A 13,616-nucleotide genomic window follows, 5' to 3' on the forward strand; every position below is an offset into this window, starting at 1 on the left:
GTAGCGTAGCGCAGGCTACACGTGCGTCGTATTACTGCACCAGTGACCCTCAAATTGGTCGACAGAGTCGGATAATAAAAGGCAGGTACCTCTGAAGTAACTGGCTTGAAGTTTGTACAAGGTGTATAGAACTCTGGTAAAACCGCTATTTGACCACCATTCTTCAGGTGATGAGGGGTCCTTGAGTGTCTCACAGGGGCCTCGACAGGACCCCGCTCCTTGGCGGCGTTGTCGGAGTTGGAAGCGCGCCATCCCACGACGTGGCGGAAACCACTGCGCCACAGGGGTGCTCCTTCATTAACAGTATTGTGGCTTGACGTCCGAGGAACCGTCCTACATTAGATGGAGTTGCGGCAGCAAATCCCCGAGCTCGACGGAGGTCCCACTCTTGACCTAACAATCAACATCGGCACCTCTGTTGTTTCCCCGACTCAGACTGCAAGGAATCTGGGTGTGATCCTAGATAACAAACTGTCCTTCACTGCAAACATTGCTGCTACAACCCGCTGCTGCAGGTACACGCTTTACAACATCAGGAGGATACGTCCCCACCTGACCCAGAAAGCAACGCAGGTTCTGGTCCAGGCTCTCGTCATCTCACGCCTATACTACTGCAACTCCCTCCTGGCTGGTCTACCTGCATGTGCCATCCGACCTCTGCAGCTCATCCAGAATGCAGCGGCTCGTCTGGTCTTCAACCTTCCTAAATTCTCCCACACCACGCCGCTCCTCCGCTCCCTTCACTGGCTTCCAGTAACTGCTAGTATCCACTTCAAGACACTGGTACTTGCGTACCATGCTGTGAATGGATCTGGCCCTTCCTACATCCAGGACATGGTTAAACCATACACCCCAGCACGTGCACTCCGCTCTGCATCAGCCAAACAGCTCGCTGCACCCGCACTGCGAGGGGGACCCATGTTCACCCATCAGCAAAAACACGTGGGTTTCCTATCCTGGCTCCAAAATGGTGGAATGAGCTCCCCATTGAAATCAGGACAGCAGAAAGCTTACACATCTTCCGGCGCAGACTGAAAACTCATCTCTTTTGACTCCACTTTGAGCGATAGAATTACTAACAAAGAACTGCTAACAAAGCACTTACTGATAAAGGACTGGCTTATCTAAAGCCAGTTGAGTAGCACTTGAAATGTTTGGCTCTCTGAAACCTGATGTACTTATATGATTCTGTTTTCTTCAAGTTTGTATCTTCCTGGTCGAATGCACTTATTTTAAGTCGCTTTGGATAAAAGCGTCAGCCAAATGCAATGTAATGTAAATGTAATGTAATGATGACGTCTCATTTAGACACTTGTTGTCAACCGCTGTTTTTAAGACACAAAGAAGTTTCCGACCTTCACCAGTGGGATATTTACTGATGTGTTTTGTGTCGTAGAAAGAAAACGTGAATTCAAGTGAATAGCCAGATAAACGCTCAAAAAACAGTTGACTTCAAGACAAGCGAAAGTGGTAAAATACCAATTTATTTCCGGGATTAAGGATTTATTTCTGAACTATTCTATCTCGTTACTTCCCAAGCTTGGTGATGCGTTATAGTGCCCTGGGGAAAGATGGTAAAGAGTGTAAATCCCAGGAGAGAGATAACTAGATGGAAAGGTCGAGAAGCTGATAGACACTCACTTCACACACACACACACACACACACACACACACACACACACACACACACACACACACACACACACACACACACACACACACACACACATACATCCCCATAATTAGCATGCTAGCAGGCATTTAAATGTCCCACACAAAGGCTCACTGTTGCTCACTTGGGAGACAATGCACAAAAGGAGTCAGTGGGAGCCCCCAAATCACCCTAATAACCCAGCGTGGATTCCCAGTTTTTTTTTACCATTCCACCGATCACACTCATTCACTCACTCACTGGTTGGCTAATGAAAAGATGATAGCCTCGAGGCCTGCAGTCAACCAGCAGCTTGCCCCTTCCTCCTCATTTCCCCCTTCTTCATCTTTTCCTCCACCTCTCCGGTTCTCCTGAGGTTCAGAGGTCCCAAGTTTGGTGCATGGGAACATCCACCGAATGACTGACGGACAGACAGGGGATGGAGGATCTGTAATTAAATGAAGATCAAGACCATGAGGGGAATTATCTTAGTTTTTTAACTTAGATTTTAACTTGATTACAATCTGGACAGAAAGGATTTGATTATGGGATAGGAACTCATAATGAGTTATAATTGGAGATACTTTACATATTGTAAGGAAAGTACACAGCTGTGAGTGCTTTCAGCCAAAAAACAGTCCTATAGATATCCCATCATTTGAACACATCAGGGCGTGCAATAAGCTGCTTTGGGTTCATCAAGGCTGCAAGGAGGTTTTAGGGACCAACTCAATCTCTCTTTGCCAACAAATATTTTTAGGATCTGTAATCCTACACCCCAAATACAGCAACAGGTGAACATGAAGCACAGGTTTAAAATGGCTGAAGAGTTTGCAGGAGGAGTCACTTATAAAGAGGGGTTAATTCTCACCGAAACCCGTGTCAAGTTCCTCAGGACTCTTTTATTTCAAGCAGCACCTGATACATGCAAGGGAGTCACTGCACATTATAATTCCCCTGATGGGACCTTCCACCTGTCAACAAATCCGATGTTAGGGAGTTTGAGGGGTCTTCAGTATCTCTCTTAGATTCTTCCTCATCTTCTGGGTCTCCCGCTAAAAGTAACCAAAGCTCCAAAAATTAAGATAGGGAGAAAACTCAGACCTTAACATCTCAAAGGAACATTATTTAGTTCAACCTATCCAGAACATTCACATTGTTTTTTAGGCACTCCTACAACACAATAAACTAGTGGGGGTTAAAAGGCTCATCTGACTATTTTTGTATGGATTATTGATCACATCTTGATGTCTTTTTCTCAAAAATATTCTTGAATTTCATGAAACAATCTTGAATTTAGAGTCTCATGATCAATGTTTAAGCTCTCCTCTGTTTCCACATCTCGCCACTAGAGGGAACTTGAGTCAGTGAGTTTTGTTGTAAAGGCTCTCTGATAGAAATGGCTGCAGAGGCATCTAGTGGCTCTGGAGCTCCAACACTCATAACTGGATTAGAAAATAGTTTTTTCTCACGGGTTCAATCTTCAACCAGGTTTCCAAAAGGAGAAATCAACTACAATTATTTACATTTTTATTTACAACATTAAAAGGTAAACAAGTAGGAATAAAGTGCGTTTTGTGAAGTGAACAAAATGTACTTTGATGTATATTGATAACACGTATACTCCTTTTTAGTATATTTGATCTAATACAGGTCTTGGTTACTACTAAATGTAAAATGACGCTGAGCTTGTTAAAACACTATTTCCAAACGTAGCTTTGTTTTTAGAAGGACTAAGATATTTAAAAATAACATTTAAAAATGTAGTGATTTTTAAATCGCATTAAATCAAGGCATTTGTCAGAAATGAAGTCTACTAACTTCATGGAAATACTCCTGCTACAATTAGTGACTAAACTTGAAATGGTCCTGAAGTGCTAACTGTACAGCAAAAATAACATTGCTATTGCTATTGTAATCTAAATAAAGTATATACGATTTACAGGAAGAAGTGCAAAAAGCAGACTCTACAAGAAACTGTATGTGTAACAATCATTGAATGTCATAATCAACATGAAGGTTATCAAGCGTAATTTAAACAGACTTTGATTAAACAGTGCATCTGTAAAAATGTACACTTAAAGTCTTGTCTTAGTCCTCTTAATAAAATGAAGATACATCAAAACTGAAATTACTTTCATCAAATCTCCGGTTTACTTTTGCTATGTCAAAAACACATCCAGTAAAAAACAGGACTTTTACTGTCATTGTGCTTTCCTGTTGTTATGCAATCATAATAAAGGGCCATTAGCACAGAATCAGTTGGGTTGCTTATAACAGATCTTCAAGGAATGCAGTGGCCAAAGGTATTTAGGAATATGCAGAGTGTTTTTTCGTAATTTCTAATCTTAATGAAAAGAGAAACCATTTCCTCAACAACACTGGCAAGGCAACATTTGACAAACCATCTGTATGTTCAATCTAAAGCTGAACACGCCACCACACAATCCTTCTTCAGGTCTATGTAGTTCTAGGGTTTGTGGGTGAATACAAAGTTCGATACATGACAACCTTCAGGTCTCTTTCTCGCTCTTATAGGTCACTGGATCAAGGGGGACTGCAGTCTGCAGGATGTCAAACTCCATCTGGTTATTGTCCATGTCCAGAACGCACATGACGCTGCGACTGCCTGATGTCCTGGTCGCAGTGTCCTGGAACATATGTTGTAGGTCTACCGAAACTGAACTGTCCTCTGAACTCTGGGCATCAAAGACCTCATCCTCTTCCTCTCCACAGCTCAATGCCACCTCGTTCTCGTAACAGAAGGCGCTCAGCGACCTGGTAATCAGGTATTGCTTGGTTCTACAAGTAGAAACCGGAGAAACGGCAGAAGAGGCCGTAGTCGTGGCCTTGTCGAGTTCTTTGGCGCTGAGATGGGGTGTGGACGGCACCTCGTAGGTCTGGTGGAATCTAGAATAGTCTACTTTGTAGCGGTCCTCATCCTCGTAGATCACGGGCTCAAACCTGTGACCCCATAAGACCTCTCTGGCAAGGAAGGAGCTACGAAACTGTGTGGTCATGGCAGTCGCCTCCACCATCCCCTCCAAGATCACAATGATCTCAAAGTCATCCGTCTCCAGATCAGCTCGATTTAAGGAATACAAGGGGCTTTCTCTATCTATCTCGTGGATTATGACCAGTGGGGATACTAGAAACAGCCGGTCTGTTCCCTTATCGTAGCCAACGTTGAGGTCCATCTGCTCCAAGGGGATGAACTCACCTTCTTTGGTAACGTATGAACGTATGAGCATTGCGCGGACATGAGCCTCCACAATGTGGCTCTTACGCAGGTTGCCCACCCTCCACATGAGGCACAGCTTGCCGTCTCGCAGGGCGATGACAGCATTCTTGGAGAACACAAGAGTCTGGTTTCTCTTTTTAGGTTGTGCCATCTTTGCCATGATTGTGCCTATCATGAAAGAGTCGATGATGCAGCCCACTATGGACTGCACCACCACAGTTAGTACAGTGACGGGGCATTCCTCGGTAACGCAGCGCAAGCCATAACCAATGGTGGTCTGGGTCTCCATGGAGAAAAGGAGCGCCCCAACAAAGCCATGGACATGAAGTATGCAGGGCGTTTTTAGAGTCTGCGCTCTGTGCGATACCCCATCATCGTTCACCCTTGGTTGCTCCTTAAAGTCCCCATGTACCAGCGAGACACTGTAGAAGATAATCCCAAAGACAAGCCAGGAGACCAGGAAGCTGCCGCAGAATATAAGCAGCAGGTATCTCCAGCTGATGTCCACACAGGTGGTGAAGATGTCAGCTAGGTAGCGCTGCCTCTTTTCATCCATGTTGGTGAATACAACATTACATTGTCCATTTTTCTTTACAAACCGGTTCCGTGTTTGGTTGGTGCCCCTCGTGAATATCTTAACGTTGTTCATTCCTCCTCGTCCACACGGAGCTGGGTACGGAAACCCAACCTCCTCTTGCTGTGTTTGGTCTCTACGTCGTAGGGCGAGTGCAAACTGAAGATGAACTTTGGCCGTTATCGAGACCTAAGCTGGAGATCTCCTGGCGTACGTCCTCTGGTAGAATGCCTGAACCAATGCTGTACCTGTCAGAACAACAGAACAAGTGAGATTGGGAGGATTAAAAACATTTTTGGTGACATTAGATGCAAACAACTTTGGATATTAGAATGTTTATTGCCAAGTTAGGAAATCAATTTGGTTATGTACACTGCATTGGGTTATGTACACTGCATTGGGTTAGGAGGCTTATTATGCCTACTTTCAGGTTCTCAGGGTTAGAGTTAGGTTTAGGTTTAGGGTGGGGATGCTTGCTGCAAAAACTGTAAAAATGGGGGCTTTCACTAAAGCCAGTTTCCATGGGAACAAGTGTCTGGTGGCATTTGGTGGACGGAGAGAAATGGAGAGAGTCATCAGAGAAACGTGGTGAAAAAGGGACCAGTACACAGTATTAAGTGCTCTTATAGCATGAGTCATAGAGGGAAGGATGGAAGAACGGTCATAAGGGCAGCGATGCATCACTAATATTAGATTTTAAATAAGTTGCAAGAGGTGACTCTTATTGGAGACTTTTCTGAACCATTTTAATGCGTGAAAACCTCACTGAGGGTAGGAGTGATCTGTTAACTAAATCTTTAAAAAATGTATTTTGAAAGGCCTTTTGTATTTTTATTCTATTCCAAATGATTTACCCAAGGCTCTCTACTTATATTTGATTTACAGAAACACATTTGAAATATCACAGGTTTTAACCAACTTGCAATTAAGACCTTTTTGTGTTGTGCAAATACTTGTGCATAAATGATTAATCTATTAGTTAATTGACAAAAATGTATTAACAACAATTATGGGAGTTAATGAATGTTTTATGTGCAGGATCTCGTGACATCAAGTGGTGAGTTTACAGATTGCACCTTTCTGAATACTTTCCACTCACCACTCCCTTCACAAGCCTCTTGGAGAACCTGCATAACAATAAGCTTAATTATGAGTTATTAAACTGAAGGGACAAAGCTAGCCCAAGCTTTGGACCCAAATAGACAAGGTTAGTTAAATCAACACCTGGATGTATTATACATGTTTTCTTTCCACTGGTCTGAAAGAAGAAAGAAGCAAAAAAGCCCAAACTCTGTGACCAGTGCATGAACTTATCATTTTAAAGCCTGGAGTAATTATGCAGAGTGGTCTGAGTCATATCTGGTCATTCAAAGTACATTTAAACTACCAGATACAAGCAAAGCCTTATCATGCTTTTTCTAAATCTAATTGACTCTAAATGATTGCGATAAAAAAAGAACCTTGTTACATAAATGTAATTTTTCAATGTAAGCACGTGTTTCCTAAATAATGATGACATTCAGTGAAGGACCTGCTTTGTGTTGGGACTCGGGGACTGTGGACGATTGTTTTGTGTCAGTCATTCGGGATATTTGTGTGAGTCTTTTCAGGTTCGCTTCACTTCCTCCTTTTTGCTTTCTATGAAAAACTAGCCATCTGAAAACGAATCAATACTTTTCCCTGATTTCACCTCTGCTTGTCATGAGCCAACCCACAGAGGAGTAAGTGCAAAGAATGATTATTCCCAAGCTACAATCATCACAAACCGGACGACCCTTGTGTTGGCCTCATTTCAGATTCTTGTTTTGTCCATGTGGTATCATTTTAAACTTGGGAAAACATATTATATTTCCACGTTCATGTAGAGCATTCTTAACATGTCCAGATGACAGCTTTTTGAAGTAAACATATATGATACTCCAACATCAACATTTATTTTTATGCTAGGTGAAAGATTCACGTTACTGTATTAGCCTCCTTGGACATGTGTTTGTATTTCCATCTGAACACACAGACAGAGGAAGGCTGCAAACATTTCAGTGTATCATTATTATTATTATTATTATTATTATTTCAGCACCTCACTGAGTTTTCTTTTGACTGTCACTTGTTCAATCAATATAATACATTTTATTTGTAGGTATACAGTTTTTGGGCTGAATGGTTTTAGGCTGATTGCTGACTTTAAGAGTAGTTCCAAATGTCAAAGGTCCAACATTTGAAAATAAAGGAGAGATTTCTGGGCATGTAACATGTCAAACAACATCAGTATGAGTTTGATGATCATGTGCACCAAGGTACACCTGGTGTATCATGTTTCCAGGTGATGCATTTGTCATCCTCACCAGGTATTTTCAGTGACAAAGAAGTGTATCTGCACTTAATCACAACAGTCATCTGGAGTTCATAGTACAAATAAAACATTTGTAACAAAATCATGAAGTTGTTATTGTTTTTATTTTCTGATACTGAAATAGTATTTGAATCATACTCACCCTATCAAATAGTTTCCTGTCACTTTGTTCTCAAAATGTCACATTCACTGTCCAGGGTAAAGGTCCCAAATCCACTCTTTTAGTTCCTTTGTCATCTCTTCTTCATTCCTTTATCCCTGTTGTCAAGTCCATCATTGTCTTCTGCTGCCTCCTTTGCTGAATATAGTCCTGTCTGTGTCTCGTTCTATACGTATTCACTTCAGGCTGAAAATGCTGTGTCAATCTCTGCAGAGGGTTTAGAAAGGAGGGAGGGATGGATGAGGAGGGGAGAGAAATGAATAAAAGAATGAGGAAAACTGGAGGAGTGGGTCTGCCTCTTTGTCTGTAATGTGTAGGAGTTGAGTACTGCCTGGTGTACTGTAAGCTCGTTTGAGTCATGTGTTCTATTTCCAACCTCTCTTCGAGAAAGAACAGAGATGATACTGAAACAGATGGAAGACAAAAACAGTCTGGGGGCTTGGAGATGAAGGGCTTGCATCTCCATCATGCATGGTTTGAAGCTGAATCACCAGGACTGTTGCAATAATATAGGACTATACTGTAAACTGGCCTGTAAACACAAATCCCTGTTGCATTCACTCCAACACAGTCCAAACCCCATTCTCCCACAGCTCTGTTATTACATGTTAAATGCCACATCAACGCAGAGGATACACAGGGAAGAAGACAACAAGGTTTCAACATCAGTGGGAGTGTTTCTGCCTCTCTCATTGTCACTGAATTGCAATTTAATATGAAGTGTTCTGTTGTTGCAGAGGGCTTCCTCTCACATATTGGATCTCTCCATTATAAATGCAAATAGGGAAGGTCATTCTTTAATTTCCCAATGGGAGAGTGCAGTGTTATGGTAATCTAAAGTGAGTCACCTCCTGGTAAGAACTGAACAGTAAAGAAGTAAGAACAAACTTTACCTTTGGTGTTATTCAATGGAGAATAATAAAGTATCACAGTATAGTATATCAATAAAATAATTGTCTGTTTCTTCTTCTCATCTCCATACTATTATTCATGTATTCTTATAGTCTGATGAATTAGATTTCACATGATATGAACACTTCTGGTTGAGGAAATGCTGAAATGAATACACTGTGTACTCTAAGTAGGTTGGTGTGCCTCCTCACTTCTCTGCATCACAAGAGATATACAGTGTCTGTGCTGAGAGCATTGTCTCTGTAATCTCTCTACTTCACTGCATCAAACATAATATAAGTAGGATGCAGAGGAGCAGGATGTGTGAGGGAAGTTTGCTACTTTTTGTTGGAATAAGAGGGAGGACGAAGTGGGATTTTATAAGAGAGGAGACCAGGGGCGGTTTTAGGGGGAGGGGCAGGGGGGGAGAGTGCCCCCCTAACACTGACTTTGGACCCCCTGTGGCCCCCCTGAAAATGAAAAAAAAAATAGTTTATGATTAAACGATTCCCTGGCTGACGGAATAGGCGGAACTAACGATATTTTTCATTCTAGTCGGACCCATTAGAGCAGGGGTCTCCAACACGTCGATCGCCAGCTACCGGTATCTCGCAAGCCCTCAATAGCCCCCACTTTACAAATATGTTTATTTTTTTAACGCAAGCCGTCATCGCCACGGAGGAGCACACAGCCTCTGTGAGCGAGCGAGACAGAGAGAGAGAGAGCACACCTTTATCTAATATAGTTGTAATAAATAAAGTAAGAAATCATTCCAATGTGTCCTATAGGACAGTAAAAAAAAAAAAGTTTAAAAAGGGAGTGATTAGTCAAATATGCATAAATAAAAAGAAAGAATGCTAACTAGGTAACATAAGACAAGAATAAACAAGTTTAAATGATTTGTTATTGGATGTGATCATATTCTAAAGATGTTTGTACTATTGAAAAGTATACAGCTTTCTTTCATCTGAGTGTTGAGAGCTGTATCCATAAATTCATTTTGTTCTCAAAGTGCACCAGATTGATGCATTTAACTTCAACATTTAAAAAAGTATCTTCCCGGGGCTGCATGCCCCCGGACCCCCCTAGAGGAGTTGAGGTCCACCCCCAATCAAAGCAGGTTAAAATAATTAAATTGCATACATGTTATTTTAGTAAACACTGAAAACGGGTCCCACAGACCCAAACAGCTCATAAAGGTTAAAGGTAAGCATATAATAATGTGTAATGAAACAGATACATGTGGGGAAGGCGTGTGGCGCAGTGGATAGACCCTTGGTGTTGGGACAAGGGGAGCACAGGTTCAAACCCCACTGCAGTCAGCATGTCGTTGTGTCCCTGAGACACTTCACCCCAAATTGCTCCTGTGTATTGAATACACAGGAGCAATTTGGGGTGAAGTGTCTCAGGGACACAACGACATGCTGACTGCAGTGGGGTTTGAACCTGTGCTCCCCTTGTCCCAACACCAAGNTGGCTAAAATGCATGATCTGTTTGGTATTTTGAAAAATATGGCCCTACAATATATTATTCAGCTCCAGCTCATGCAAAGACAGAGCTGGAGTGAGGCAAAATGAGGCATGGCTAAAATGCATGATCTGTTTGGTATTTTGAAAAATAAAACTTATAAATATACCTTATATAGGTATGGCCCTACAATATATTATTCAAATATAGCGTGATAGGTCCACTTTAAGTACGGTACTGTACTTAAGTAAATGTACCTAGTTAGTTTCGACCTCTCTCTTTATTTCTGTTTACTTTTCTCCGTCTGATCCTTCTTTTTAAAATGTGCTAATAAAACATAATGAAAAACTGACCATAAATCCGTTGCGCTGCATGTTTATAAGCCGTTAAATGATCTATGAAGTGACACAATCTGGGTGCTTGTTATTTACCTCCATTGGGGTGAAAGCGTAGTTTTCCAGGAAGGAAAGTCCGACGACCGGCACGAGCAGGAACTCAATGCGGAACGTGTCGTTATCAGAGTCGTACGTGCTCCTCAGGCGCATGTAGATCAGGTACACAGTGGCATAGGACAGAGCGAGGAACACCACCTGAGAGCAGAGAGGACATTAGAGTGCTGCTTTAATGTATGGATGCTGCTGCGGGGCTCTTTGATGGCATCTCCTGACTGACTGCTGCTTATTTTGCATAGTAACTAGATAAAGTATGAACCATCAGCTGTATGAGTAAGTGTGTGTGTGTGTGTGTGTGTGTGTGTGTGTGTGTGTGTGTGTGTGTGTGTGTGTGTGTGTGTGTGTGTGTGTGTGTGTGTGTGTGGCTTCAAACTAGTTCCATTTAGGCATGGCTTGTCTCACAGAGGACTAAAGGAATCACTTTAACTTTGTGACCTTACATGACCTTTTGCTAAAAAAAAGTGTGTTTTCATCGAGGTCAGATTGAGGGACAGAGTGTGTGTGAAACTTGCTGGGATGTAATTTACCTTCATGACGGTGTTGTAAGGAGAGATGAAGACAGTGAACAGGTCCAGGTACCTGGTGGTGAAGACGAGGGCAAACAGCACCTGGGACTTCCCAGAGATTCCTTCATAAAAAGAGAAAAAACAAGTTTAATCCCTGTCAGAAGCAGATGATCACTTTCTAATCCAGGGAAGATCACATATATGAGAAGACAGGGTTATGACTAACTTCGTTTTTATTATTTAACAGGGAAAAGAGACAGCTACACTGCAGCTAGGATGTGTTCAGGATACAGGATGCTGTTTAAAAGGTGGAAGAAGTTGCCACGTCGCTCCCACTCCTGCAGAAATTCTCAGCAAAATGCAAACCCCCACCATACTAAACTTAAAGGATATCTACAAATGAACTTATCACAGTTGTATGTATACTATATAATTGCATGCATGTTGTTAAATTGAAGCTGTTTAATCACATTAGTAATTTAAAATGCAGTGATGTGAATGTTAGCATACCAGCACAGGACTTTGATCTCCATATCTTCAGCAGCAGGATAATTATAGCCAACAGATGTGACACGTCACCGGCCAAACGAAAGATATTCATGTTTGCTATCCGTTTCGATAGAAAAGAAAAACTTTAATGCAACTCTTTGAAGGCCTAAAAATATCCTGCAGAGATGTGAAGCCACAGAAATCAGAACCGCGAGTTCAGTGGATAAAAAGGAAAAAAGCTAAGCTAACAGCTGCACAGTGAAGTCAGGATCTGCTCGGTAGCTTGTTGGCTCTTTATCTAAAAGCATGAAAGATAAACAGATAACAATGTTAGCTGAATCCACTCATAAAGTGAGTCTGCAGAGCTCTGGGGGGAAAGTTGTTCCAGAGGAGGTGACGTGGCTGACAGCTCGGACAGCGGTGAGCCTGCTTCAAGCTAGCTAGTAGCTAACAACTGTATTCTAGTTCCGGTTCTGATTTTCAAAGCAAAAGTCGCACTCGTCAAGACGCTGTTTTAAATGTTGAGAAATTCCCCACTATTGCTATAAAAGACCATAATAATACATTAAATTGGCCCTTTGAGTTATAAAATTGATCTTGGATGTTTATTACCAGGCAATACCTTACTTTTAAAATGATTACTGTTTTGAGGCAAAATCCCACAGCTTCCGGTGTTGTAGCTTGACTTTCTATGCTACTTTGGTCAATTCTCAGTAGATGACGACAGGCTGCAAGCAATCAGGAATAAGAACAGATCTATGGAACATAATTGTTCATTATAATAGATTTGGAGTGGGATTTCTTCTGTAAACAAAATTGGGAATTGTTTCTATTTTCCATGTTGATTTTAGTGTGGATTTATTGGGAAATGATAGACTGAAATGGAATTGTTTTGCATTTTCAAGCCCTCATGTTTTATGCATGTAATTAGTCTTAAAGTATTGATTCATATATGTATTTATTTCCTGTTTAATACTTTGAATACATTATGTCACATGCTTTGTGTGTGAACTGTGCTTTACAAATCCATTGCTTTATCTATCAGCTTTGGCAGATGAATCATAAACCAATGTGTACCTGTTTTCAGGTTGAGATTTTAATAAGCTTAATTAAATGTATTAAGATGCAAAAATCTGATCCTATTGTAATGAGTCAGACTTAAATACAAATACTGTATTTATTAGCAATCGTGTTTCACAGTAGATGATGAATAATTATCGGTGACAGACAGTATAATTATTAAATGACACATCCCACGCAGGGGAGGATGATTTTGGTTTTCTCTGGCTGGCTGATGTTTGTGTGAATCTCATTTAGATGAGATTAAAGGATTAATAACAGTAAGCATATATACGAGTTATTTTAGGAAAATGTTACACAATATAATATAACAATACAACAATACGATCGATACGAGTAAATGTCATTCAGATAACAACAAATCCTTATGTTTTGAAGATAAAAATGATCTTATCTCAAAACCGTTTGTTTTTCTGAGGGTTTTTAGGATTGTACGCATAGTTTTGAGAGTATTCAAATACTCTCTCGGTCTTCACTATCTTCTGGCATGGGCTCTCCACCTGCCTCCCCACAAATTCTGAATAACATTCACATCCTAAAACAACTCGCCCTCCATTTCTGATCCCTCTGTGTCTCCTCCAGTGGCGGTTCTAGACCAATTTGACTGGGGGGGCCAGGCTGGGGCCAGTTATTTTTCTGAGGGGGGCGCAATAAATGCAGATTTTTTTTAATGCTGAAGTGAAATGCATCGATCTGGTGCACTTTGAGCACAAAAGGAATTTATGGATACAGCTCTCAACACTCTAGGATC

At 41.4% G+C, this 13,616-nt stretch overlaps 2 protein-coding genes across 3 annotated transcripts; both read right to left on the reverse strand.

Moving 5' to 3' along the window:
- Positions 1-3,178: 3,178 nt before the first annotated feature.
- kcnj4 (potassium inwardly rectifying channel subfamily J member 4) lies at positions 3,179-8,150 on the reverse strand. Of its 2 annotated transcripts, none has more exons than XM_010774394.1 (2): positions 7,962-8,150; positions 3,179-5,708 (listed from the first exon to the last, which is right to left on the reverse strand). In XM_010774394.1, the coding sequence occupies exon 2, from the start codon at positions 5,539-5,541 to the stop codon at positions 4,165-4,167; it is 1,377 nt and encodes a 458-aa protein (XP_010772696.1). In that variant the 5' UTR covers positions 5,542-5,708; positions 7,962-8,150; the 3' UTR covers positions 3,179-4,164. The 2 variants fall into 2 exon arrangements, with proteins under 2 accessions (XP_010772696.1, XP_010772695.1); XM_010774393.1 differs by having other exon boundaries at positions 3,179-5,714.
- LOC104948226 (ER lumen protein-retaining receptor 3-like) lies at positions 5,656-12,238 on the reverse strand. The gene is made up of 5 exons (XM_010774398.1): positions 11,807-12,238; positions 11,318-11,418; positions 10,770-10,928; positions 6,566-6,593; positions 5,656-5,714 (listed from the first exon to the last, which is right to left on the reverse strand). Exons 1-5 carry the CDS (start codon positions 11,895-11,897, stop codon positions 5,656-5,658), a joined length of 438 nt encoding a protein of 145 aa, XP_010772700.1. The 5' UTR covers positions 11,898-12,238.
- Between the last annotated feature and the right edge of the window lie 1,378 nt (positions 12,239-13,616).

The sequence above is a fragment of the Notothenia coriiceps genome, unplaced genomic scaffold (genome assembly GCF_000735185.1).
Source record: "Notothenia coriiceps isolate Sejong01 unplaced genomic scaffold, NC01 NC01_scaffold00013928, whole genome shotgun sequence".
Taxonomy (NCBI): Eukaryota; Metazoa; Chordata; class Actinopteri; order Perciformes; family Nototheniidae; genus Notothenia; species Notothenia coriiceps.

Bases quoted from the DNA above. Each gene is read 5' to 3' on its own strand.
- kcnj4 (XM_010774394.1), bottom strand. From the start codon at position 5,541: ATGAACAACGTTAAGATATTCACGAGGGGCACCAACCAAACACGGAAC.
- LOC104948226 (XM_010774398.1), bottom strand. From the start codon at position 11,897: ATGAATATCTTTCGTTTGGCCGGTGACGTGTCACATCTGTTGGCTATA. The intron at 11,419-11,806 runs GTATGCTAACAT...CTTTTTATGAAG, and splicing joins GAGATCAAAGTCCTGTGCTG to GAATCTCTGGGAAGTCCCAG. The intron at 10,929-11,317 runs GTAAATTACATC...CTCTGCTCTCAG, and splicing joins CTTACAACACCGTCATGAAG to GTGGTGTTCCTCGCTCTGTC.